At 36.0% G+C, this 27,240-nt stretch overlaps 1 protein-coding gene and 10 non-coding genes across 12 annotated transcripts; 6 read left to right on the top strand and 5 right to left on the bottom strand.

Annotated features, from left to right (window-relative positions):
• Positions 1-201: 201 nt before the first annotated feature.
• Positions 202-1,577, bottom strand: LOC124344418. Of its 2 annotated transcripts, none has more exons than XR_006919737.1 (6): positions 1,457-1,577; positions 1,196-1,380; positions 965-1,124; positions 735-893; positions 387-608; positions 202-323 (listed from the first exon to the last, which is right to left on the bottom strand). XR_006919737.1 is itself a non-coding variant. In XM_046797955.1 (6 exons), the coding sequence occupies exons 3-6, from the start codon at positions 1,104-1,106 to the stop codon at positions 253-255; spliced, it is 522 nt and encodes a 173-aa protein (XP_046653911.1). In that variant the 5' UTR covers positions 1,107-1,124; positions 1,196-1,380; positions 1,457-1,577; the 3' UTR covers positions 202-252. The 2 variants fall into 2 exon arrangements, 1 of the variants encoding a protein (XP_046653911.1); XM_046797955.1 differs by having other exon boundaries at positions 387-536.
• A 21,188-nt stretch (positions 1,578-22,765) lies between these two features.
• Trnar-ucu lies at positions 22,766-22,849 on the bottom strand. The gene is given in 2 exon segments: positions 22,766-22,801; positions 22,813-22,849. It is a non-coding gene; the product is annotated as a tRNA-Arg (tRNA).
• A 761-nt stretch (positions 22,850-23,610) lies between these two features.
• On the top strand, positions 23,611-23,692 carry Trnas-uga. The gene has a single exon. It is a non-coding gene; the product is annotated as a tRNA-Ser (tRNA).
• A 411-nt stretch (positions 23,693-24,103) lies between these two features.
• Trnak-uuu lies at positions 24,104-24,176 on the top strand. Its single transcript has one exon. It is a non-coding gene; the product is annotated as a tRNA-Lys (tRNA).
• Positions 24,177-24,674: 498 nt separating this feature from the next.
• On the top strand, positions 24,675-24,747 carry Trnar-ccu. Its single transcript has one exon. It is a non-coding gene; the product is annotated as a tRNA-Arg (tRNA).
• A 635-nt stretch (positions 24,748-25,382) lies between these two features.
• Trnas-cga lies at positions 25,383-25,464 on the bottom strand. The gene has a single exon. It is a non-coding gene; the product is annotated as a tRNA-Ser (tRNA).
• A 77-nt stretch (positions 25,465-25,541) lies between these two features.
• Positions 25,542-25,615, bottom strand: Trnai-aau. Its single transcript has one exon. It is a non-coding gene; the product is annotated as a tRNA-Ile (tRNA).
• A 267-nt stretch (positions 25,616-25,882) lies between these two features.
• Trnar-ucu lies at positions 25,883-25,966 on the bottom strand. The gene is given in 2 exon segments: positions 25,883-25,918; positions 25,930-25,966. It is a non-coding gene; the product is annotated as a tRNA-Arg (tRNA).
• Positions 25,967-26,075: 109 nt separating this feature from the next.
• On the top strand, positions 26,076-26,157 carry Trnas-uga. The gene has a single exon. It is a non-coding gene; the product is annotated as a tRNA-Ser (tRNA).
• A 411-nt stretch (positions 26,158-26,568) lies between these two features.
• On the top strand, positions 26,569-26,639 carry Trnay-aua. The gene has a single exon. It is a non-coding gene; the product is annotated as a tRNA-Tyr (tRNA).
• Positions 26,640-27,137: 498 nt separating this feature from the next.
• Trnar-ccu lies at positions 27,138-27,210 on the top strand. Its single transcript has one exon. It is a non-coding gene; the product is annotated as a tRNA-Arg (tRNA).
• The last annotated feature ends 30 nt before the right edge of the window (positions 27,211-27,240 follow it).

Here is a 27,240-nt window from a genome sequence, read left to right as displayed (position 1 = left end):
TTAGTCCAATACATCGGCTTGTGGGTAAAACGCCTCTGGTTGTTTATTCTTTATTATTTTTAGTCTTCTCTTTGTAAAGTTATTCCGTCCGAGAGGATGGATCTTTACAATTGTAACCTTATACGTAGTTTAAACAATCAAGAAGCTACCAACAAATTAATTCGTTACGATGCAAGTTACTAACGACGATAAGCTAAGCTATTAAATAAGCCATAAATAAGGTTTCCTTCGTATTACGTTGGAATTGTTGAATTAAATGATTAATTGTTCCATGAATGCATTCTGCATTGCCAACACTTTCTCCTTTGCTTCAACTAGAAATCCTGAGAAAAAAGTGTAAAAATTAAGTAAAGAAATTACACATTCCAGTAAAAATATTAACAGACCTTTCATAAAATCGATAAGATCGGGATCTGCAACTAACAATTCCTTCTGAAGTTCATCAATCTGTGATTTCCATTCTCGAACTTCTGTTGCCAGTGTCTCAAGACTCAGCCTGCTCGCTTCTTTTACAGAAGCCAGTTGGACGGTGATATCTAGAAGAGATAGGTCTTGTCAATTGTTTCTGTCTTTCTTTAAAACTTCTGTTCAGTTATCCCAGCAAATACCTTGAAATGAAATAAAATTAAAACAAATCGAATGAAATAGTAAAACCAAACTTACACTTCCATCAAAAGCACTTGCTTACATACACATTACATTACACATAGCATTACATAGCACAACTTACATACCAGTCAAGTGAGGTGACATCTTTGTTGCTCGGAACTTCAGTTCCACCCTTCTGAATGTTGTTGGGTTCAGGCGCAGACAGATGAAAACTTCAGATTCATGGCCACGAAGTACAGTAGATTTGCTGGCAGGTATCTCTACTCCTGTTTCCTCTTCCCAGCCTTCATTAAATAGTTGAAGGGAAAATAAGTAAGCAGTTCAGGGGATCAAAAAAAAGTAGTGACTATCTTACGATTGGAATGCATGGGTTCATCTCCATTGGAATTTGGTGGTTCTGTCTTTACCACTTGTGGTTTCTGTTTGTTCTGGGTTTGCTGTTGACGACTTGCAACAACATCAGGCATCACAGCATCAATGAGTGATAAGCTTTCCATGGGTTGTTCCGAACCATCCTGAAAAACAAAAACATAAGAGTAAAAATTTGGTGGTAGATAAATTTCATCATATTAAAATTGTCACACACATCTCCAACACTGATCTCAGACCCTTCTGGATGATGGAGAGAAGGGCTGCTGTTGGTACCAATTGATGTTGGATTGTGAAATATGTGACTCTATGCCAAAGGTGTAAGCAGAATGCTGAAAACCTATTTGAAAGGCAATCAGCAGCGATCATGACGCCATCAGGGTAGGCCAATCATGACGCTACCTATCCACACAAGTTGATAATTACAATATTAGAAACTAAAGATTGAAAATAACATGATAAGAGTTCTCTAACATACCCGAATAGAAGATAAACGCCTTACTCCAGTGATAGCATTGCACCATAGACCACGCTATTGATGACGCTTGATGTGTTAGCGTCTGCTATGTGTGTGAATCGATTTGAAATGAGAATGATTCAGAATCGAATTCTTACAGATCAAATGTAACGAAAATTGCAATTCAAATTTTAAAATGATTAAAAATAAAATGTACACATCTTGAAGCTATTTTAATTTTTTTATAAGATTTCTATTTCTTATTTGTAAATTAAACGCTGAAGTTGACGATGAGCAGATGACGCCATCTTCATGACGCTATTGAACCACGCTAGTGACGCTACTATCACCGATAGATGGAAATCTTCAAAACCACATTTGGTATTCAACTATAATAGAAATTTCCTTTTCGTGCTGTATATTAAATCAATTAAAAAAAGAAAAAACCATCAATTTCGCCAGGATAGTTCCACACCGCTTTATGCTGTTGAGCTATTAATTTTCTAAAATATTTTGTAAATAAAAATCTTTATCGACATGGCCGAGATTCGAACACCGGCGCTTGAGATTCATAGCCCGAGTTGCTAACTATTAGTCCATCCTTTAACATATACGGAAAAGGGAAAACATGGGCGTGTATGGTATGGCCCAGGTAAACCCCCCTTCACTCACCCCTCTCCCATGAGTGCGTGCAGCCTCCCCCGCTCGACCACCCTTCTGGCCGGCTTGAGCAGCACCTCGCGTCAGCCCCATAAAACAAGAAACTTAAAAGTGATATGCGTTTGTTGCTTAAAAAAAAAACATGAAATTGTTATGGATATGTTTGAAATCAATCCGTAAGATTTATTTAATCAAACATGTTCATTTCCTACTTCACCTGAGTACTGGCATAGGTAGAGGGGGGAGACGCGTTCAAGGCTGAGCCGCTGAAAGGGGAGAGACGCGTTCAAGGCTGAGCCGCTGAAGGGGGGATCGAGCTACGGAACAAATAAATGGCGAAGAAAACACGGAAATTTGTTCATTTTTTAAAATTAGCGATAGTTAATAAGTGAAAACGACGTTTGTAAAAAATGAATTTTACAGTTAAGATAAAGGGGAATACGTTCATCAAAAAATAAAGACGGGAATCAGCTGCCTAACATGTGAAAAACGAAACGGCAATGTGTGAAATCAATCATCGTGGTTTGAGCTACGGCAATGAATATATACGGTGGCGGATCTCTCATATATTATTCCGCCTTCTCGCTCATGTAGAGTAGGTCGAATTTATTTTTTTATTATTTCAAAGTACCTTATGGAACTTAGAAATAATTGGGAGAAATAGGCCCACTTTGACGGAGAAATAGGACCGCTATAAAAATATTTTAAAAGTGGGCCTATTTCGTAGGGTCCTATTTCGTCCGGTCCTATTTGCCGGGCCTATTTCGTCGGGGCCTATTTCGACCGGTCCTATATCTCCGTCAATCCTAGAAAACAATAAAAAAAATCGAAAAAAAAATCCTGGAAGAAGCAGTTCAAGAAGTAAAGAATGGGTGTTCCGTATTCAGTGTTTCATTAGATTTTGGCGTTCCAATTTCAATTTTAAACGAAAAAAGTTTTTAATATTAGAATTTGTTAATGAGACAGACTTTATAATAATTTTTTTTAAAATAAATTTTAGAGATAGTAAGTTTAAAAGTGTTTACAAAAGCCAGAGTATTGAAGCAACAGTCCCTAAAACAAGCTCTGAATGATGTTGAGTGTGGTGAATCGATCCTCACAGCAGCTATGAACAATAACATGAGTTGACACACTTTAAATAGAGAGGTGATTTCAAGTCAAATGAGAGCACAATTGGAATAGAAGAATCGCGCTGAAAATGAAAAATCTCCAAACCATGTATGAAATATTGTTAGTTAAAAAGTTGGCTATCAGATATTTTTATTTTATATATTCTATTCTATTTTTTTTCAACAGTTTAACGTGTTTTCAAATGATAACTTCAATACTTCATCAAATCAATACTAGAAATTTTCGAACAAGCTATGAAAGACATAAAAAACGGAGCTTCGATCAGAAAAGCTGCTAGAAAACATAACATTAGTCGGAAAGCATTAAGTTGAAAAGTATTTTCAGTTTTGATTTGAATATTTATAAAATTTTTGATATGAAATTTTACTTTTGAAAGGTGAATCTAATTCAAGTGAGAAAAGCTGGCTGAAGATCAGCCGACCAGCCTCAAGAGAAAATTTGCCATTGACTCGATTCAAGAAAATCTATGTAAAAAGTCCGGGTCGGATAGTGGGGCTAATGTTTCTCCTAACGAAGGAAATAACAAGACAAAAAATAAACCGATGAGCAATAAAAGATATAGCGAACCTAGTGTTGCCCCCACTCTGTGGTCTGAATCCATCTGTGCCGATTCCAGTGAAGGTATTACCCGTTAATTATTTTCGCTGTCAAAATCTCATTTGTAAAAATGCTTTGCGACAGACCACTGATGTAGCCAAGATATCCAGCTTCGTTGGTGAAGAAAATAAAGCCACGAGCTCGGCCACGATTAACTTATTATCCGGTTCTAATGATGAGATTATTACTCATCCCAACCCTGGTAAGTGTATTAGACTTTTTTAAGTATTTTTTTTTTATTTTTTTTTGTAATTGTTGAAATCTATATAAAACAGGAAGAAAACCCCCAGCACGAAAAAGTCTTCCTCCTAAAACTGTTTACCGTCCCGTTGATAAGGATGCATTAACAAACGATTTATTGTACCGAATAATAAGCTGGAGTTATACCTGGATTGTAGTAATTTTTTAAATTGTTATGTTAAAATTTTGGTTCTAACTAAATTATCTTGGTAATTTGCTTCTACAGTCATTTGCTTATTATTTGAAAAGTGTATGAAATATGATATATATTTTAGGCGAATGGATCAAAAATATGCGCCGTTCTGGACTAAGCGTGGCTAAAAATTTCGGAGTAAATCGACGATTTTTTCTCTCCACTTTGCACGAATTTGAAGTCGCAGTGCATCCAGAGGCAAATGACATAAACTCGTACGTAAATAATTTTGCTAAGAAGAAACCAGCAAGAATACGACACTAGGGGATGGGTGTGGAGGGATTGGGGGATGGGTGCGGAGTTGCCAGACTTGGCGCTTGTGAAAATACCTCGGTGAATCTAATACCGCGTTATTACTGCAGTACTGCGGTACTTTCACTGGGTTCTACCGCGGTATTAATATTTTTTAAGTACCGTACCGCAGTAACGCGGCAGAAACTTTTGCTTTGCGGTACCGGTACTTTTTTCTTAAAAATCACCATCTAGTGGCCAAGTTTCGAGGCTTTTAAGTCGAGTTTTTTTTACAGACGAATGAATTTTATAATTTCCTGACTGTCAGTTAGACTTCAGACTTTCAGTTTTTGATTTTTCAAATTGGCTTTGTCGTGTTAATCTTTTTTCTAAATTTCACTTCACTTGGGAAATGCGAAGGTTATATTGTAATGATATGATACAGGCAAACGTGCTTATAGCCAAAAATAATTCAGGCATTTTTTTTTCAAATGTAACGCAAATTGTACCGGTACCACGGTATTACTTCGGTACTTTTACCAGTACCGTTATCGCTACCGCATTTTTTGAAAAAAAATTACCGCAGTACCGCCACCGCGTTACTTTTTCAAAGTACCGTTTTCAACACTGGCTATATGTTGTTGTCTACAGCAGAGGATGAGAGGGCCATCAGAAAATCGTTATGCAACAATACTTTAAGGTGAATCTGCTCCTTGATGATATAGCCGAGCGGTCAAATGTTGGCAAGAATAACGGCTGACACTGTCGAGTTTGTTCTGAAGGACCTGGAAATGGTAATTATCAATGGTTGCTGATTGGCCCGGAGTAATTTAGTACACCATTTCATTCTCGATTCTCCACCCTAGATTATACAGCCATATGGTAATTTGGGGGAGGAATAGGGATATGTCAATTGCGGTGAGTTTCTCCCGAGATAGGCTCCATGGGAGCCCGCAGCATTTGTTTACGATAAAAAGTAGACGTTTGATGCTGTTTTTTTTTGTGTTACGAGCTCATGCCAGTTCATCTTCATGTCGATAGTGAGCCCAAGGTAGGTGCAACTACTGGAGGGATTAATTGCTGTGTATTTTACATGGATAGGTAGGGGGTCTGATTGATTCCGGCCTTTTGCAAGAGAAAAACATGTATACAGTTTTAGCCACATTGAACGTAAGCTGAACGGTTGTGTCCCACGAAATGGCATGGTCGATCATTGACAGGCGAGCTATCTCAGGGTTGTAGTGCCAAGTACAGAGATGATTTTGTTGGCGAAAGAAAATAGGGTATCCAAGAGGTTGTCAACCAAAAGTGAACCCTCTTTTAATCAGCCATTTAGGATCGTGGGCTGCCAAGCGGCTTCAAACCTGCTTTTTATGTCCAGAAAAACGCAAAAAGTGGTCAGCATCTTCTTAAAATTGCCTTCAATGAGGTTGACAAGTTTCGATCCGGCTGACTCGGTTGATCTGCCGACTCGGAAGCCGTGCTGGCTATTGTTCGAACCAGGATTTAGTGCCGGATTCGGAGAGTGACTTTAAACGAGAGTGAATAATACGTTCAATAGCTTTTTATAGTGAGAAAATGATGCTAATAGGGTGATAGCAGTTAGGGATGTCATACTGCGGCTTGTTACTGCGACGTCTGTATCACATATTTTTTGAATCGGTTTTAAAACAGGAAACAAATTATTTAAAAAATACTAGTTTCACGTAAAAATAATGTAATAAAGTGGATTGAAAAACTTTCTCTAACAATCTATATTAAAGATACTATTATTGCATTACTTGATTACATATCAACACGATGTATGACATAATGTGTTATGTACATGATTAAAATGTTAACAATTGAATAACTAAATGTCGATACCTAACCAAACATCTATTTCACATCACTTTTTAAATGTAAAAAAGTGTAACTTCCTACACACACCTATAATTAACATCCCTATAAAACTCACATTGTCTGAATATCAAAATAAATCACACAACAGTCGTGTCCATTTCATGTCGCGTATTTAGACAATAATGTCTAAATGACAATAGCATATCAAATTGACATAAAATTGATATTCTAGAGCCAGTGTAAAAGGAATTGAAGGAAGCTCCCGCCTCCAAATCAGCAGGTTTGCTTGCTGCAAATAAAAATAAGAAATGTTGTTCTGTTTGAAGAAAACGGAACTGTCTTTTATCCTAAAGTCATATCACTTCATAAAACTTGTGGCATCTAATTGAGGAAAAATACTCCCTTGTATGATTTCAATTTGAGATGATCCCGACAAACATTGAAGAAATTGTTCGGAATTCCTCCAAAGAAAAAAGATGTGGATGAGAACGCCAATGTTTCAAATAATGGTGAGTCTGATTTTTCTTCAACGTCTATGAAATTGTATCTTTCCTATAATGTGTTAACTCAAATGGTTTTAAATTCAATGATCTATGGGATAAAAAAGCGTCAACAATATATTCCAGAATACATGTTTGTAGATAGTAAAATTGTCAGGTATACCCCTTTCATTGTTCTCCTCGTAACCCCAGTGGAGTTTTTTAGTGTGATTCTGGTGTGGTGTAAAACACTCATCTCAAACCATTCATTTCTACGATGTGAAAGCTGCATTATAGATACTCTTTTGATCCTTGCGTTACGAAATTATTTACTTCACTTTTACTTAGAGCAAACGTTATTTTTTAAAATCAGATTCAAGAGCATTCCTAACGGATGCAACCCACTCGTCAATGATATTTTTTCCTCTAGTTGATTGCATTTTTTGGAAAGTGTCTGAAACCAATATGAACTGTATGTAGAATTAGATTTAAGCACCGTATCAATTTCAATTGTAAGTGTTGCGGGATTTATTTGGGGAATATGGGTACACATGGGATACAAACACCCTGAACTTATTTCTGGACTCATCGGATCATCATTGTGGGAAAAGTGGTGTATTGTCACAGACAACGGAGCAAATATAAGGAAAGCCGTAAAGTACATATGTAAGATTGCGCCCAAGAAAGAGAGAAGACTCGTCGTCTAGTAGTTTTGGAAGCCGCGAAAGCAAAATGGAAAGACGAAAAGGCAGCAAAATTGTCTGAGAAATGTGGCAAGCCAAATGCAAAGTAAATGAAGAAATCATCGAGCGCACCAGCGCACGTATGGCCAACTGCAGTTCTTTTTAAATAGGGCGTAAATAGACTAATTACATTAAAGTACAGAAAATACTATAAGCCGTATCAATTTACAAGTATTTCGTATCTTAATTTTCATAAAACACTATGATTTCTCATAAAGCGATAACCGATTCTGACATTGAGATATAGATGATATTGATTTGGACATTGAATAAGATGATGAAATCAATGAAATAGAAGTCCAAGAGCTATATGCAGCCAAATTTCTTAAAGAAGTAAATGTTGAATCTACACCATTTGAATTTGTTGTCACTAAACTTATTTTCGAGCGTATTCCATGTGTTTCACAATCCTGGGATTTAATGGCAACAATTGATTAAAAAAATTCTTGGCTGTTTTTAAAGTTTGTCATTAGGAACCGTTTGGAACTATATAAAATTTGTGAAACTCCTGTTACAGAAGTATATTCCAGCATCCGAAATTACATACAATGAATAGGATAATTGCCTTTAAATGGTATTACTAGTATTAAAAGAATTTCTTTAAATTCATTATACAGATTTTTTATTTTCTTGCAATTTACAGGTTGGCAACTGAAAACGCCAGTTGTCCGATACGCTGGAATTCCGAGTTTGATGCTGTTTCTTCTATCATGAATACAAGATCAAGTAAAACTTGTCATAGAAATGGGGAAAGATTAAAAAGGGCCCAACTACATGGGACTGGATTAGGTGGAACGGACTTCTAATTCTATGGTCTTCTTAACAGAAAGAATGGAATTCTGTTAAAGAGTGATCGTATTCTATTTAAAACGTGCTAGAACACCCAAACAGAAGTCTGTAACGTCTGTATCGGATTTAAGTGGTAATCAGTGTCAGTCTGAAAATATTGAAATGGAGAACCAGGCTGATATTTCCGTTGCCTTCAACATTGCAGAGGGGAAAAGAAGTAGTGAGAGCTTTCAGTAAGTACCCAAGTAGCACAAATGATGTCGTTTAATCGTTTTGTAGTCGGTTGTTATCGTTTTTCGCATAAAAAATGGATACTTAAGGTATGTCATTTGGTGTTATCCAAGTGGGAACGCAAAAGAGGCTCGTTTGAACGTTTACAAAAATTACATCGTTTTTAGAACCTTAAAATGATGTTATTATTACTATTCCCTAATAACATCCAAGTGGGAACGCTAACAAGGCTAATTTGAACATATTAAAAACGATATAATTTCTGGGACATGTGGAAATGATGTATAAATAGCGACGTCATTGAGATAACAAAATGAATCTCAAAAATAACATTATTTGGATATATCGTACCAAAAAATAGAGATCGTTTTCTAATTATTGTTCAGATATATTTGTGATGTGAAAATGTAAATATGAAAATTATAGAAGCAATTTGACATGAGCTTGATATTTATTAATTTACCTAGATTATATTTATTTCAACTGACGCGCAATGAAACGTGGATTACATATAAAATACATGTAATTTGACAAATGAAATTAAGTTATTCGTTTTTCTTTGCATACTTGGACTTTATGGAACTTCTTGTTTTTGTAAAAACTTCTATATATTTTGAATGAATCCTGGCCACCGTTTCATTTGGAAATGGATCAAGAATAGAATCTAAAAATAACAGAAGAAATGTTAATAAATTACCTTCGAAAATAAATAAAACGCTGTTTTTCTTACTTTCTATACATTGCTAAATGTCCAGTCCTTTGAATTTGCGAACGATTGTTGGGGTAACAATACTTAAACATAACAATGTTGTTAAATACAGTTCATCTCTAACTAAGAGGAAAAGGTTTTGCTTTGTGTTTTAAGTGTTGTAATATATATTTCAATTTAGTTTGCTAGATTTTCCTTGTAATATTTATAAATCCCATTTGATGGCAATTTCAAATATTTTTCTCTGAACTGTAGCTGATTTTCTAAATATACAAAAAAAATTTTGTAAAACTCGACATTTGGATTTAAAAAATTTATTCTGACATTTACTCTTACAGTAAATCAGGTGAACATGAAGAAGCAGTAGACGAATTTGACTTGCCATTAACACAACTATTGTATGTCATTAGTAAACACATTGGATGGCTGTTGTCTTGCCACACGTATCCCTGCAACTTGATGTTTCTTAAAGACAATGTTTCATAAGGCAACGTTATTACTTTCTTTTGAGTAGTCATCATTTTTCTTCATCGTGTGTTTTTGCTTCATTGCCGTTGACTATTTGTTGTTTCATCTTATCTCTTTTCTCATGGACTTCATCAACTGGATTCTCTTTTTCATGATTTTTTCATGAATTCATTTCATGATTTCTTTTTCATTTTTCAACGAACTTCAGCTTCAGTTTGGTCTTCATCCTCTGATCCTTCATTAGTGAAGAATATTACTATATGAACAGAAATAAAAACAATTATTCATTATTAAATAATGAGTATCTTAGCCAAATACAAATGTTTAAACAATTGAATTATAAATGATTAAGGCTAAGTTGTAATCAGAAGCTGAAATAAAGTTACTTAAAGTGGCCAATAATATACCAGCTGAAAATTGTAACGCTCAAGTCAAAATTATTGTAACTACAATTTTTTGTTCTAAGTTGTTTCCGTAGAATTATTCTCGTCCAAATTAGAAGATGACTGTGAATCTTTGTTGCTTTGCTCATCATCAGTGCCCGTTTCAGCAACGACCTGGGCATTTTCTTCATAGTCATCATCATTTGGGATATTCTGTGTATACGTACTTGTTTATAATGGATCTCCAAGAATGTTAACTACATCGGCAAATGTCAATTCTTCAAAATTTCCTATTAAAACAACTGAATATTATTTAAAAGGCAAAAGCATGAGGTGAGAAATACGTGCTGGCAATGTTAAAGCTACTACTCATCAGCTAATTTTTACAGTTTCAGTTCCTGATTTTGCCGACACTCCTTCAAATTCTCCATCGTCAAAATCCTTCTTTTTTCTATTTATAGTTGATTGCCTCAATGCAGATCCTTCAGCTGCTTTTCTTATAATATAAAGATTTAAAAACAGTTGTGTTTGTGTACTAATAACAATATCTCTGTAGAGATTTATATTCATCAACAAAGACTGAGAAAGATTTGCGAGAAAATAATTGCATAACAAGCAGAACAAGAAAAAAAATGAAAACCACGAAAAGTGGTCGGAAAGACAAGATATTGACAATTCTTGGGATGTGAGGAGAGAAGAATTAATGGCTGCATTTATAATGTATGAAGCTCAAAATTTTTCACAAAGGTTTCATCAATGCCAAAAGGCCGTCTTAAGTTGTATACGATGTTCAACTTTCAAATAAGTTTTGTTCATAGATTTTGATTTAAACCGTTACAAAACTAGGCCTTTCCACAATAGATCATGTTTGAAAATTGACTATGTATTTTCCACTAAAACCAAATCTTGGATACCGACGATAACATTTTTGAAAAAAATTATGCATGTTATTTACAGAAGTGTCTTTGAATATTTTGATAGTTACTCTTTGTTATTAGACGTTCTTGTTCCAGTCTTTTGTCCAATGGAATGCTCCAACTGTCTAAGTAAAGGGGGAAAAAAATACCTCGCCGGTAATAAGTCGATTATGGACATTACTTTTGATGGTATTACTGATTGTTAAGCAAACATTTATTTTTAATGAAACTAATTATTGTTCATTACGTAGGTTGATTTGATCTTTCAGATTCTTTAATCCAGTGTACACAGTGTCTGCATAAAACAGAAGTCACGGTTGAGCTCTATCTCCAGTCCAGTTTTTGCCCCGATCTCACAACGTCCTTGATTTATCTGTATTCGGAAGATGTTTTGGAATACTTGATTCACCTCGAGCATTAGCTACCTGGATCTTCAGAAAGGAAATGCTAAAAATTTGTGAAGTACTATCGAGAAAGAGAGGCAAGTAAGTTACAAACTAAAATTACAAAATGTATCTGTTAACTTACTTTATTGAAAATACTGAATTAAGATCTAAAAATCATATTACTACAGGACGGCTTACTATAAAGAAATTTGATTTCATGAGTGGTGCCAAAATACGGATGCTGAGTTGAGAGTTCTAGAAATTCCGCCTAAACCCGGTAAACCAAGACATAATCAAACAATATGGACCGGACCCCTCTAAAATCATTCGTAGAAAGCAGAATTCTCTCTCCTCTTCTACCATTTATCAATAAAAACTTTGAGAGACCGAATTTTCGATAATTTAAATTCTCTTTAGTTTTCAAGATTGCGTTATTGTCACGATATCTAAAAGATTTTGTACCAGAAGCTAGATTATGTTACGTTTTTTTTTTACAAATTGTATACACGCTAGTAGGTCATATCTCGTAACGTATGAGGCTACATATGACTCTTAAATATACTAGGTAAGCATCCATATACAAAAGGCTAACGGAGGGATAGAGTTGTAATGTAAAAAGATGTGCGACCAACGACGCCCGTTGCTTCGAATCCGAAGAAGTTTTTTATACATTAAAGAATCATAATTACAATAACGAATTATCCTATTGAAATATAGACCATTGGTCAACGAGACCTTTAGTGATAAAACTGATAAAGGTTGATGACAATTTCAGACTCGTAACTTAAATTGAAATTATTAAAATATTATTTGTACGCAATTTTACGTTTTTCATTCTAGTTTGTAAATCCATTGGCTGCAAATATATGTCCATTTTTTACGTTCATTTTAAGAGAAAAAAATGTACGATAAATGGACATCCACCAGGCTTGATGCTAGAATTTTTTCTATCAGTTTTTCTATCATTGGGACGTCCAAAAACAACAAAAGTAACGTCCGCCTAGAACTCCAGCTCTTACTTGATGGACGAGTTTATTAAGCATTGAAATTTCCGACAGGATAAGCGTAGGTGTCAGTCACAAATAAACTTCTGGATCCAACCTAGTTATAGCTGCTTGTCAAAAACGGAAATTCTTCAGTGCTTTGGACTTCAGGAAAAACACCAGCAAATACGTGACATCGTCACTACTGGTTGGATGTACCAATGAAAGTAAATATCCACAATGTTGTACAAGCCGTGGCTTGGGAAAAACTGTGCAGTCAAAGAAAGCAAAAGGAAGGCCTGGTGGTGTTTCTGCGGATTGTTCGAGCCACGAGTGCAAATAGTGGAGTTATGTGAAAAAATTGGTTCAAATGTTTGCCCACCCATTTTTTCACATAACTCCACTATTTGTGAATATATTTTAAAAATTCAAAAAGCATTCGAAAGAAAATCAAATTTTCTATCGAATAGTTGTATTGCCACATGTTCAATGAATAAGGGGACGAGGCAAAATGAAAAAAAAATGTATTCAAAAACGGCGAACGGGAAAGTCACAAAAATCAAAACTAAAAACGCAACAACCTTTTTACGGATAAGAATTTTTTAAAATCCTTTGGGGGTTGTAATTGCACAGTAGTTCTTGATCTACTGTGCAAATTTGAATAAAATCGGAGGTTTCATCGTGCCACCGATTTATTGTGGAGTTGGCGCGGATTGACCCAAATGCTACCTGTGTGTGAAAGTGTTTGACAAAAATTGATCTGATTCATGATTTGTGTGTGCTTCATTACCTTTCAATTACTTATGTCTCGTTCAAGAACAAGATAGAGAAATCATTTAATATTTTTTATTAATGGAATCACTTTAAACTCACTGTATCCAGATATGTAAAATCTTAGAGGGATAATTATAAATCCCAATTTTTGTAGTTAACAGCGCGATCCTCTGTAACTAAAGAAGGCACTACATCTGACAGTTAATATTTGAAAAGATCCATTTGTTTTATTCCTTTTAATTCACTTCGGATTACAGTAAAATACACAAAGCAAATCATGATCTGAATTTCTCCTTTTTTTCTGAGGTTGGGTAAATATATCCTACTACGGGTAAATATCTCATCTATATCATACTAAGGCGATATTTTCCGTCCTCCTACGAAAACAAGAAAAGGTGAACATGCGAAAACACCCCGAGATTGAATAGAAAGGGGAAAATTGTACAAAATATTAAAATCCAATTGTTTTAGAACCTATAATTTTGTCTATTGCACAGAAACCTGTGCCATTCGATTGGAGCAAGGTTCGTATATCGTTGAAGTAGCATAAGATCTTTACGAAAAATGCACTGCAATACCATTTAGCACGATGTTATCCATTTAAATGCAAAGTAGATGGTTTTTTCTAATGGACAGCAGAATGGGGTGCGACACGAAAGGACCGAGGGTCAAATTTCCATATGAAGTCCATGACCATTCACAGAATCGACTTGGACTAATAATTTATTTAGTTTGAATGTATGCCCGCTTTACTGTATACCTACAACTGGTTTCACTGGAAAACAGTCCAGTCTAAACAATCTGGTAGAAAAGCGTGATTTGGAAATCAATAAAATTTACAATTGCACCTTGCTAGAGATTATTTACGAGAAAAAAGAACAAAAAAATACGTTACAAATATATGGAATAGTACTGTCACGGGTAAATCGGCCGGACTTCTCGTTACTTGGACACAGATAATGAAAGGCACCAAATTGCTGGCCCACGATACCGGCTCAGATAAACTTGGTGGCTTTCGCCATTAGCTCTACACTAATTACACTACAACAATATACCAATGGTGCCCCTAATCTACAACTAACACACAGACGCACACTTACACACTAACACGACGAACACACAGAGAAGTGCAAAAAAAGGAGAGAGCGATAGATCACACTACCAGTTGATGCAAAAAGTGTTCGAGGCCTGTTAAAGAAGTAGGTATAATTTGAGCCTTCGAGGGAGTCACGTCGACGCGAGACGATCCAGCGCTTACGTAAGAAGCAATATCATTAACCAACAAAACAAAACGTGATAAAACTCTATGCTGCTCTTCAAAAAAAAAACTGCGCTTACAATCTAGAAATCAAGAAAAACAAATTAGAACAACACGGTATAGAGTGGTTGACACTGCTCCAATATTGCGCCAAAGTAACTGTTTCCTGGGGGTGGGGCAGATGTAGAAAATTGAAGTTTCTATAGATTCCAACAGATTTTTTCCGCTTCATAGTGGAAACTGAGAGTAGCGCTTGCTAGCATCGGTTGAGGTAAGCTGAATCAATGAAATTAGAAACAGCATTTCTTTCTTTTATTCTTCAGCGAAATGACGAATTTTCACACGAAGGTAGTGTTTGGTGTAATATTTGGAGTATTATTCGGCACAGAAGTTATAAGATTCCTAATACCACATAAGTTCAAATGCCTCGCGTTCCTCGGTCTCTTCGATGCATTCTGTTCCCTTATTTTAGAAATTATTCCTATCAAAAGAAAATAAATTACATTTTTTTACTACATTTTTTACTTGTTAATTATCATTACTTTGGACGTCTTGGATGATTTTTTCGCTGACATATGCCTTTCAAATTGTTGTCAATTTTTTATTAGTAGATGCGTTTGGTTTCGTTCGTGGAATCTGATAACAAAAAATTGGGAAGCAATGGTGGTGATGCAAGCTCTTCCTCAATCAAGTAAAAAAAAATCCAGAATGGTGGAAATGAATAGTGCTTTAAGAAGTAAAGTTGCGCATACATCATTAAAACAATATTAAAAACATCGTTGGGACATGATGTGTAAAATTCAAAATTCTTGGTGAAAGAGATTTGTACAAATAGGTATGTCATCCAATATAATTTGTTACTTGCATACAAAATAGTTGCCTAACACTTTACTCCAACAAAATTCGAAATTACAAGGCAGAAAAGTTACTCTAATTTCGAACATTTGGGGTTGATTGATGGAAAAAATGAAAAAAAAACGTCTAGAAGAAGACATTTTTCCTAGTTACCTTTTCAAACTGGATTCACCATATTATGTACTTCCAATAAAACCCAACCGACAGACAGAAAATTTATTCTTCATCAAAAGAATAAGCAACCCTTGGAGTTTAATAGAACATGCTTTGGGTCCAGCACTACATGAAAAAGCTATAATTGAAATTGAGTATGTTAAGAATCATAAAATATAGATATTTAATAAAAATTTTCTTAATTTTCTTCTTTCAAAAAAAGGAAGACTTTAAAGATGACATTCAATGTGAAAATTTGGGTTTATTTCAATCTGGTTGCTCTCAATTGGTTGGATTCCAAAATGCTACAACACCAGTTTTCAGTTTAAAGGAACGAAAGTAAAACCACACATGTCCAATGCTTCAATGTTGTTGAAGCTCCAAAAAATTAGAGCACTAGAAGAAGACAAAAATGGATTTTTCTTTTTGGTATTCAATCACGAAGATCAAATACCATGCAAACCCATAGATTTAGTAAGTTTCTTTTTTGTAAAAAATAAAAAAAAAAAATCTTTTTTCTAGAGGAATTTCTATTAAATTTTCTCAAGAGGATTGGGGTTGATTTGAAAAAAATTTATTTTCCTAGAATTGAACTAAAAGATCCCAAATTTAATTACAACTTTGACGGCAATCAACTTTCTGCAGCACTTTCTAGTAAAATTAATCCCTATGAAGGAGACACTGTACTAAACAAATTCTTACTGATTCTTGCAAAAAGTAAGCAGATTTCACGTTGTAGTTAAATCAAATTTATCCAACATAAATGAAAAATTTTAAAATGTGAATTTAGGCTATAAAGCGAGAGTGGAGAGGGTTGGAATCAACAGAAATTTTGTTCCAAAATCCTTACGTCACTTACCAAGGGTCGAAGAGAATGTATTGGACTTGACATTTGAATGCCCTTTTTGTGCATGTTTTACAACTGAAGTTGCATTAGATAATCACATTACTAACGATATTGTAAGTTCAAATTAAAAAAAAAAATGTGAGTTTTGTTCGCTAAATTTATTCGTAATTAGGTTCTGGTGTAGTGCATGAAATTTTACTTTTGAAAGGTGAATCTAATTCGAGTGAGAAACGTTAAGTATCCCGATTATCCAACTAATTTATCGAAAGCAGTCAATACCGTTAAAGAAGGAAATAAACCTACTGAAGCTGCTGATTTGTTCAGAATTTCAGCAATAGCGTTAGATACCGAGGTAATATACAAATACAACAATCAAGAAGATTGATGTAACACAATTGAAATTTTTTTTCATTGATATTTAAAAGCTCCGTAGGCTGAAAGTGTTTGCTAAAAACAATTTGTCAAAGGAGAAATCTGTGAAACAAGCTCTAAAGGAAGTAATAGAAAATGGTGAATCAGTTATAAGAGCAGCGGTGAATTATAACATTGAACGAACAGCATTACTTAGAAAGGTAATTATAGTTATTAATTTATTCTTCAACATAATGTCTAACGAAACTTTTCCAATCACAGGTGCAATTACATCGAGTTTTTAAAAAATAGACATGGTGTAAGTCATGATATAGAGGGGTTGCCACCCGTTTCGGCACTTTTTTCGGCACTTTGAATTTTGTCCGTTTCGGCACCAATTTTTTCTGTTTCGGCACTGCGATTGTATTTTTCGGCACCGCCACCAGAGGTGGTCCTAAGTATTGGTATTTCGATGTATAGCCACTTTTGTCCGTTTCGGCACTATTATTGTCTGTTTCGGCACCGCCCCCAAAATTCATAAACAATAAATTCCACTAGGTGTCGTGTATATTGTGCAAAGCCTTCTTCAGTTACGGCCACAGAGCTGTGATTCACCCTGGGAGTCAATTTTGTTCGATCCACCCACCGACCCTCAGCTGCCTGTGGCAGTTATACCTCACCTATGCCACATGCGTTGCCATTTTACGAAAGTATGATTTTCAATTCCTGTTTTCCGCAAAATCTTCCCATTGTTTCCACCACGATTCATAGTGAGTAAGCAATTGGCAGCCTAGTGGGTACAGCGGTGGATTCTCATAAAAGAAGTATTAGGTTCTATTCTGTGCAGGTCATTATCCACTTTTAATCATTTTTCCTTGTTTTTTTCTATATTTTTAAAACGAAATAGATGGAATGCCTAGATTCTGTAAAAAATGCGAGTTTTTTCTCATTTTTTTAACAAAATCTGAATTTGTTTTCTTTGGCAAGGACTTAGAAAGATTATTTATTAGATTATTTATTCATAAAGTTTATTTGGTCATTATCATTAGGGATGACGATATATCGTCAATTTCAGATTTCAGATTCTCGTACTTCTTTAGAATTGAACTGAGTTCTTGGCGTGTAAGCATAGTATTCAGCTTGAGTGCGGGACATCCGGGTTTGAATCTCTTATGTAATACAATTTATTAGAGGAAATTCATTTTATAACTAAGATGCATATTTTATAACTAACCATGCAAAAACGCATTCCCAAACTTTTCTGGAGGAGTTGATGATGAGGTTAGTGGTGATTCTGGGCGAGTTGTGCGAGCTAGGCAGAGGTAGACGTGGTGGATTTGATGGAGGAAATGAAAATCCCCCTAGATGACTTGAAAAATAATTTTTTGTTTTTGTGCCGAAACGGACACAGTTGGTGCCGAAAAAGACATAATTTGTGCCTAAACGGAGAATATTAGTGCCGAAACGGAAAGATTTTTAATGAACGAGGAGATTTTAAATACAAGGGGGGGGGGGGACCAAGCGTTTTATATGGGTGCCGAAAACGCCAAAATCGAAAGTGCCGAAAAAGTGCCGAAACGGGTGGACACCTATAGAGGGACCATGAAATACATCAACAAAAACAGATGGTCATTGACATCAACAAGTTCTAGTTTGTTGGTCTTCTAAAACCAATGTGTCAATCACCGAGAAGACGAGGAGAGAACGAGAAACGACGTTGAAAGCAGATGGAAGATATTTCTTATAGTTCATTTAAATTGTGTTGTATGTGACACTTTGGCTAGAAAATTTTTAAAAATTGCGTTGTCAGAGCACTTTTTTTGTTGTGTTTGAGTTTGTGCGGTATTCGAAGAGAGGAAAGGTAGATTTTTGAGAAAATTTAAAGAGTTCATCCTGGCTTCATCCACCAGTCAGCCCAACTTTTTGCTGCAATCCATTCTGCATTGTTCACAGACGCTTTTTCTTGATTTAGCCCTATGGCTTTTAGAAGAAACTGTTGATATTCTTTTTCAGAAAATGGGTGATCTCCTTTGAGAAGTTTAAATGCAAAGGTGACGTCACTTGCGCTTACCAAATCCGGTATTTTGTATGCAATTAAAAAAAATATAGGTCTTTAAACATTACGAAAAATACCAACAGCCACTTTTCTGGCGTTCGTTAAAAATTTACTATGCATCCTCTTACAGTCTTATTCCTGATGCAATACGAAGAATGGCAGTTGATTCATCACTCTGTGGAACTCTGAAATTAACAACTCATGTGGCAACTAACTTGTCATGATCGAAAGAGAAGATGCATGTTGGCCACAATTTCAAAAATTTTCCACCGAACAAATTTTTATAAGCTTACTGAATCAGCCTATTCATCAGACATCTGGCAACCATTTCAAAATGATTGCAATTATGGTTGTAGGTTGCATTATATTTCAGTTATAATGAAACGATGCTCATCCGGGATAGGTAGCATCGTCTTCAATAAAGTCAGCTTGACTTTTATGGCAACTAATTACCGTCTCAAAATGATTGCAATTATGGTTGTAGGTTGAATTATATTTAGGTGATAATGAAACGATGCTCATCCGGGTAGGTAACATCGTCTTCAATAAAGTCAGCTTGACTCATCAGTTGGACCAAACGAAGAGTAAAATACTGAATATTCCAAAGATTTCCAAAAATTTGTGGAACCTTTTGACATGCAAATACGACAAATTATAAACACTAAACGGTGAAAAATAATGCATCCTCACATACGGTGAGCACATCTTCATAACGGCTTTATTACTAAGAGTTTGCGGATGTAATGAATTGGAACGGGTAGGCCAGGTTGCTGTTTGTCGCTCAATCGTCAACTTAAAGATTAATTAAAAGGGACATAGTCTGTATTAATAGGCCGGACCGTTTTTTTTTATTTGATTAAGTCTTTCGGGTCAAAAGATAATTTAGGATATAAATAATGTATTACGAGTTTTCAATAAAATCTGACACATCATTTTCCCCCGGGAGTGATTTTTCTAGCTCAAAAACCTTCTTTTTTCTTACTAGTAACCATTTAAGGCTAAGTTACTTTTTTCAGTTTTCCATTAAAAGTCGTTGAAACTTTTAACTTTTAACTTAAAAGTTGTGGAAATTAGATGGATTATGAAATGTCAGTGTTTGACTAAGAGCTTCCTCCAATCTTTCGTTGCTTCGTTGGCCAGCTCCCAATTGGTAGCATGACCAATTCATCTGTAAAATTTGAAGCAATTAATTTTAATAATTTGCTTTAATTTGATGGTTAGGAACAAATTACCAAAAGGGAGGGATCGTTCAATAATATTTTCCTTTAGAGTCTGTTGCTGAGATCTCTAATGCTGAAGTACAGTTGTCGATACTTAGTCTTGCACCTTGGGCAATCCAGAAAGGTGCACGAGAAAATAGAGTGCTCAAATTCCATGGCAAGTTGATTACTTTCCACTGCAGTGTGGACTTGAAGAGAAACATCACTGGCGCTTCTGTCCCACAATGCTTTACTGAGAGTTTCTCTCACTTTTATACGAGTTGGGTCAAGACAATTGTGCCCATTCACACTAAAGGAAGCGTAAAGATCAACATGGCCTTCTAGAAAAGTAATAAGAATGCGTAATCAGATGAGTTTCTCTCACTTTTTAAGAGAAATCATTGGAAATCCAAATGATCATATTGTCACGCATCAAACGCATGATCGGACGCTGAAACCAGAGGATAAGGAGCGGACGGAGTAAAGTCCGTCGAACTGCAAGTGGATCTGAAGGAGATGGCTTTGATTTCCCGAAAAGGTCTAGAAAAAAGCATTTTGGAGTAAATCGACGATTTTTGATCTCCACTTTGCACGAATTTGAAGTCGTAGCGACTACATTTAAGGTAAACTACTTCAGCTTATTCATTGATAAGTTCAATTTGTTACCAATGTTTAAATTTTTTTCCGAATTTTAATAGATATTAATGCGGGAAGTTAATTTTCTTTCTGGATCAGCGCCTGAGCTACAGCATAATTCGATTTTAATCCAAACTGAGTTTCAGCGCATTGTTATTGATGGGATAGGGGATCCTGTCGTCCTTCAAAAACTACTTAAATTGCGATGGGTTATCGCTGGAGACCTCATTGACAGTCACGTGAAGCTACACTCGCACTTGCGAGCCCTATGACTTTTGACAAAAAAAAGTTATATATGTTTCCTTATTCGGTACTCAGTTCGAGATTTTCGTTCATAAATTAATTCATTATTATTTTTATTTGTTTGTTGTTTTAGTTTTAAGATATTTGGATAAATATCAAAGACGGAGAAGCCAAAGCTCGCGTTGATCTTCTCATGCAAATTTTACAATTAGGTGTTTCAGCAGCCCCTCCCGCTTAGTCTGGTCTCGATTATGAGTAACGGTAATGGCCAAATGGCAAACAAGCAAATTTTTTTATTTTTAACTTACTCCCAGAGTGGCATTTTAAGTAGCAAATTTTTTAATTGATGTTATAAATTTAACGTAACTTAAACTTAGGGAATAATTTACTTTACTGTTGATTCCCTTATTTTTCCCCGGATAAGATTGTTGTATTTGTTTGGCTTCTGAACTTCTTTGCACTTGACCAAATCCCAGAATTGTCATTTGTAAAAAGTTAAATTCGACTGTTGCTATGTTAAATGAAATCAAAATGTGTCAAGAAAATTGTTCCTGCTAGCTTATAATTTTGCAACACCTGCTCTCTCGCTCCTCCTTCCGTCAACTTCAACTTCAAAAACAAAAAAACCTATAACTGGAAATTTATCCCAAAAATGCGACACGGAACTATGACGGAGGATCTCCCCCTTAAAACACAAACAAGATAACAACAAATTCTGAAAGAAAAATGTCAAAAAGTTTCGAAGCGCCTCTAGCGGGTGTCTTTTTATTACTTATTTTTGTTTATTCTAGTTTAATGAATTTTCAAATTCATTTTTAGTATTTTAAAATTCATATTTAATATTTTAAAATAGAATAAACAAAAATAAGTAATAAAAAATACATTTGAATTGATTTTTTGGCGCAAATTTCAAAAAATTGTGATTTTCAATCACAAATTAAACATATAAAAATTGCCTAATCTAAATGAATTAGGTTTTAAAGGATAGGAAATGAAATAAAGCTTAAATGAAATCAATTTCTGGCCTCATTGATTAATAATTTTATATGATTAAGAACGAAAAACCCCTATATTTACTATACCCCCGAGAGGGGATAAGCCCCCAACACTAGCGAACCTGGCGGGGAATCTTGGGACCCTTTACTTAACACCCGCCGGTCTTGGGGATAGCCGAGAGTATACCTTTCCTATCATATCGTGTTTGGAGTTTGGACATTCAGATTCAGAGCCATTGGCCGGGGACTTTCAGGCCCTGGCTTGAATGTCAAGGCCTCGAGGGTGGAGTAGTCGCCAATTGAAATTGATTAGTTCAACGAATTGTTGACTCGTCAGAGCCTTAGGCCCTTAGCTACCTAAAAATGCTTCGTCATCGTGAAATATACAAACGAAATCATGGATATACTGTATTAGTTATTAGCAGAATCGAACACAAGCATCAATATTTTATAAACTATACAAGATCAAATGTAACGTGGAAACTACAGTAGACTTGAAACTCTCAATGCTTTTCATTTTATAACGAAATATATTTTTGTATAGGTTTACTTACGCATTAATAGCCAAACGATAGATTACCAAATCATTTCCAAACTAAATATTCGAAAAGGGCCTATACTATATTCAGATACAACTTTGTTTCGTGCAACCAGCAGAAAAAACTCATGACCTCCGCGTTATTAGCACGGCGCTCTAACCAACTGAGCGAACAGGCCAATAAATTCTTAATATATTAATCAAAGGTTCATTCATCATCAGTTAGGTATACTCTGTGTGTCTTTAGAGAGAATGATTTAAGTTATCTACCAAGCAACGCTATATCAGCAGCACATTTCAATCGTCACTGTGAAGGCAATGCAAGCCAGTGATATTCATTGAGTGTTCGAGATATATTTGTAGTTTTATTGATCTGACATGATTCCCCATGGTTTGTGGTTAACTACTACTCATCATGAACGAATAGTTTCGTCATATGCTATTAATCGTGGCGGGACTCGAACCCGCAATTTTCGGATAACTACTTTCATAGAAGTCCGACGCCTTATCCATTAGGCCACACGACCTACACTTAAAGAAAGTGCTAGGATTTTGCATATCTCATTTAACCTGCTCTTCAGTAAGGTCAAACCCCTACTAACACGGCCCATCCTCTTTATGTAAGATGTAGATAAATATGGGATAAATAGATCCAGGTCGCAATTGTGGGGCGGTAGTATAGCGTAGGTATAAATTTATTCGGATCTAGGATGGGATCAAATAAAGAATATTCATCGTAGATCCACCAGCGTATATTCATTAACATACTGATTGTACATCAAAGTAATATACTCGGGGGTATGATTTTGTTGTGATACCATTTGGTACATACACAGAATGTGCATCACAGTATAACCATATTAGGTACACAGTGGACGAAAAAGCTAAAAAATATCTCAATTTCCATTACTCCCAAACGTTTGTTCCTAATTTGTACGAACAGTTGATCAAATGGTTAGAGAGGTGAGCTACGGAATTGAAGGTCTGTAGTTCAAGTCTCGGGGTAGACTTTCATCTTTTAATTTCTGACAGAAATCATATCCAAAGATGGATGTTATTTAAGGATACTGTGTATACACAAACCGGTATATTCAAGGGACATACAAATGGTACGTGCGGGGAAGGGGAAATAAGGATAAACATGAAGCATTCCATGGATATGCTGTTTGTATCTCCCTTATCCTTGGGAGTACGCTTCAGTCATATCCATGGTACATCGCTGTGTTAGTAGGGACGGAAATTTTGGTGAACCAATAAATATTATTACTAGATTGTCTGAAAATTCGGGGCAGTTGTGGCCGAGTGGTTAAGGCGATAGACTTGAAATCTATTCCTCTCTGAGGGCGTAGCTTCGAACCCTACCAACTGCGGTGAATTGCCATTTGTTTCACATGCTAGTATTTTCTAGTGGAACAACTCATTTTCAATCGTTTACTAATATCTCAAATTTACGCATGATTACAAATATGATCTGTGCAGTCATGGGTATCCTAGGTCCCGGGATCTATCTCGGAGCCATAGACCGTGACCTGTCACTTGGGGTTTCCAGAAACGTGTCTATTTTTCAGAGGCCAGTGCCGAAATGCATTATAGCGGTCTTTAAGTGTAGTTTACAAACACAAAATGTAGTCAGAGACAAATTATAGGATGAAAGAATGTGAACTCATTTTGTTTACGAAGAATAGAAAAACGTCCGTACTTCCGTCCGTAAAAGATCTATAAGCAATCGTAAAATTTGAAAATGAACTCGAACGGAAAACTATTGCAATATCAATTATTAAGCCCGGTTAGCTCAGACGGTAGAGCGCGGGACTTTTAATCCTGAGGTCAAGGGTTCAAGTCCCTTATCGGGCGGCTAGTCTTTTGATTTTAGTTAGTATTTTTGGTTTTCCACCATTTATTATCAAGTTAATATCGTTTGAAATCATTCACCATTATGGGCAGAATTCATAGATGTTCATAGACGACAACACGAGTTCTCATGGTGTTTCTTTATGTTAATTCCTACGATGTAGAGAAAGTGCGAACCAAAAGGAAGTACATTCGGATATAGGTCGTGGAACATACACAAATAATGAAATGAGATAGTGAGAAAGAGTATCCCATATTGTGAGAGTAGAAAGCCTTGATATTTGATACAACTAATTGCAATAGTAAATGTATGTCCAGTTATAGAACTCGAAAGCTGTAAATAGAGTTTGTAGTTAAGATTATTCAAAAAACATGGTTTTCAAGATTGAGACGATGTCCACAGACGGTAATCGCTGTATGTTTATATAACATGGGACGTTTGGCTATCTTCTATGAAAAAGCTTTGCGTCATTTCTCGGATAGGAGATTCGACATAACTCAGCCTTTATGGCCTAATGGATAAGGCACCGGCCTCCTAAGCCGGGGATTGCGAGTTCGAGTCTCGCCAGAGGTAGCGAGCAACCGCAACTATAATTATCGAAAATCGTCGTCAAATTGGCAATTACTTGTCTTTTGTTTTACTGTTTTCAAGCAAAAATTTTCATTGGTCCAAGTGTTGGGAAATCGCTGAAATGGCATGCTTAAACTTGGAAACCTTTGCCAGTGACAATTAATTGGCAACGGAACTTATTCTGCTGTTTTACAGGTGAACTCTGACTCTCTCATCCTTCTCTGCCGTCTTCACTGGTTCCTGGAGCAACAACGCGCTGAATTCAAGACGCTGGTCATGATGGTAAGGTGCATTCTCGGCAACGTGTACTTGTTGTCTCTCATCTACTTTTAGAAACTATCTAAACCTGGCCTACGATCACAGACCTCGACTTCGATGGACCTGACTGTTCTTACCACTCGTACGGACCATTGTTGAGAGCATGCCTTATCCAGGGTCACCCCGTTGCTTAGTTTGTCTTGTCTTGTCCAGGGCCATCACATATGCTAAAGACCTAAAGACCTTTCGTTCTTCTCTCACTGTGTACTCCCCTACTGATTTTAAACTTGGATGTTCTCCCAAAAAATGACTAGAAATAACTTCTGGCGTCACTTGATCAAATGTTGTGTAGTTACATTTACCAATAAAATGCCACAAAACGCAGATAGTAGGATTCGAACCTACGCTCCAAGATGGAAACTGATTTCGAGTCAGTCGCCTTAACCACTCGGCCATATCTGCATTAAATGTTGTAGCAAAATATTTCGAATCTATCAGTACCTTTTTAGAGTGGAAAATATTTAATGGAAGAATTATAGTGGCCCGTAAGAGGATCGAACTCATGACCTCCGCGTTATTAGCACGGCGCTCTAACCAACTGAGCTAACAGGCCAATAAATTCTTAATATATTAATCAAAGGTTCATTGATCATCAGTTAGGTATACTCTGTGTGTCTTTAGAGAGAATGATTTAAGTTATCTACCAAGCAACGCTATATCAGCAGCACATTTCAATCGTCACTGTGAAGGCAATGCAAGCCAGTGATATTCATTGAGTGTTCGAGATATATTTGTAGTTTTCTTGATCTGACATGATTGATTCCCCATGGTTTGTGGTTAACTACTACTCATCATGAACAATTGTTTCGTCATATGCTATTAATCGTGGCGGGACTCGAACCCGCAATTTTCGGATAACTACTTTCATAGAAGTCCGACGCCTTATCCATTAGGCCACACGACCTACACTTAAAGAAAGTGCTAGGATTTTGCATCTCTCATTTAACCTGCTCTTCAGTAAGGTCAAAAGGAAATTTTGGTGAACCAATAAATATTATTACTAGATTGTCTGGGCAGTTATGGCCGAGTGGCTAAGGCGATAGATTTGAAATCTATTCCTCTCTTAGGGCGTAGCTTCGAACCCTACCAACTGCGGTGAATTGCCATTTGTTTCACATGCTAGTATTTTCTAGTGGAACAACTCATTTTCAATCGTTTACTAATATCTCAAATTTACGCATGATTACAAATATGATCTGTGCAGTCATGGGTATCCTAGGTCCCGGGATCTATCTCGGAGCCATAGACCATGACCTGTCACTTGGGGTTTCCAGAAACGTGTCTATTTTTCAGAGGCCAGTGCCGAAATGCATTATGGCGGTCTTTGAGTGTAGTTTACAAACACAAAATGTAGTCAGAGACAAATTATAGGATGAAAGAATGTGAACTCATTTTGTTTACGAAGAATAGAAAAACGTCCGTACTTCCGTCCGTAAAAGATCTATAAGCAATCGTAAAATTTAAAAATGAACTCGAACGGAAAACTATTGCAATATCAGTTATTAAGCCCGGTTAGCTCAGACGGTAGAGCGCGGGACATAATCCTGAGGTCAAGGGTTCAAGTCCCTTATCGGGCGGCTAGTCTTTTGATTTTAGTTAGTATTTTTGGTTTTCCACCATTTATTATCAAGTTAATATCGTTTGAAATCATTCACCATTATGGGCAGAATTCATAGATGTTCATAGACGACAACACGAGTTCTCATGGTGTTTCTTTATGTTAATTCCTACGATGTAGAGAAAGTGCGAACCAAAAGGAAGTACATTCGGATATAGGTCGTGGAACATACACAAATAATGAAATGAGATAGTGAGAAAGAGTATCCCTCATTGTGAGAGTAGAAAGCCTTGATATTTGATACAACTAATTGCAATAGTAAATGTATGTCCAGTTATAGAACTCGAAAGCTGTAAATAGAGTTTGTAGTTAAGATTATTCAAAAAACATGGTTTTCAAGATTGAGACGATGTCCACAGACGGTAATCGCTGTATGTTTATATAACATGGGACGTTTGGCTATCTTCTATGAAAAAGCTTTGCGTCATTTCTCGGATAGGAGATTCGACATAACTCAGCCTTTATGGCCTAATGGATAAGGCACCGGCCTCCTAAGCCGGGGATTGCGAGTTCGAGTCTCGCCAGAGGTAGCGAGCAACCGCAACTATAATTATCGAAAA

This window comes from Daphnia pulicaria, chromosome 6 (genome assembly GCF_021234035.1).
Source record: "Daphnia pulicaria isolate SC F1-1A chromosome 6, SC_F0-13Bv2, whole genome shotgun sequence".
Classification (NCBI taxonomy): domain Eukaryota; kingdom Metazoa; phylum Arthropoda; class Branchiopoda; order Diplostraca; family Daphniidae; genus Daphnia; species Daphnia pulicaria.
The sequence above is the reverse complement of the archived record's forward strand: the minus strand, read 5'-3'. Positions and strand labels throughout refer to the sequence as shown.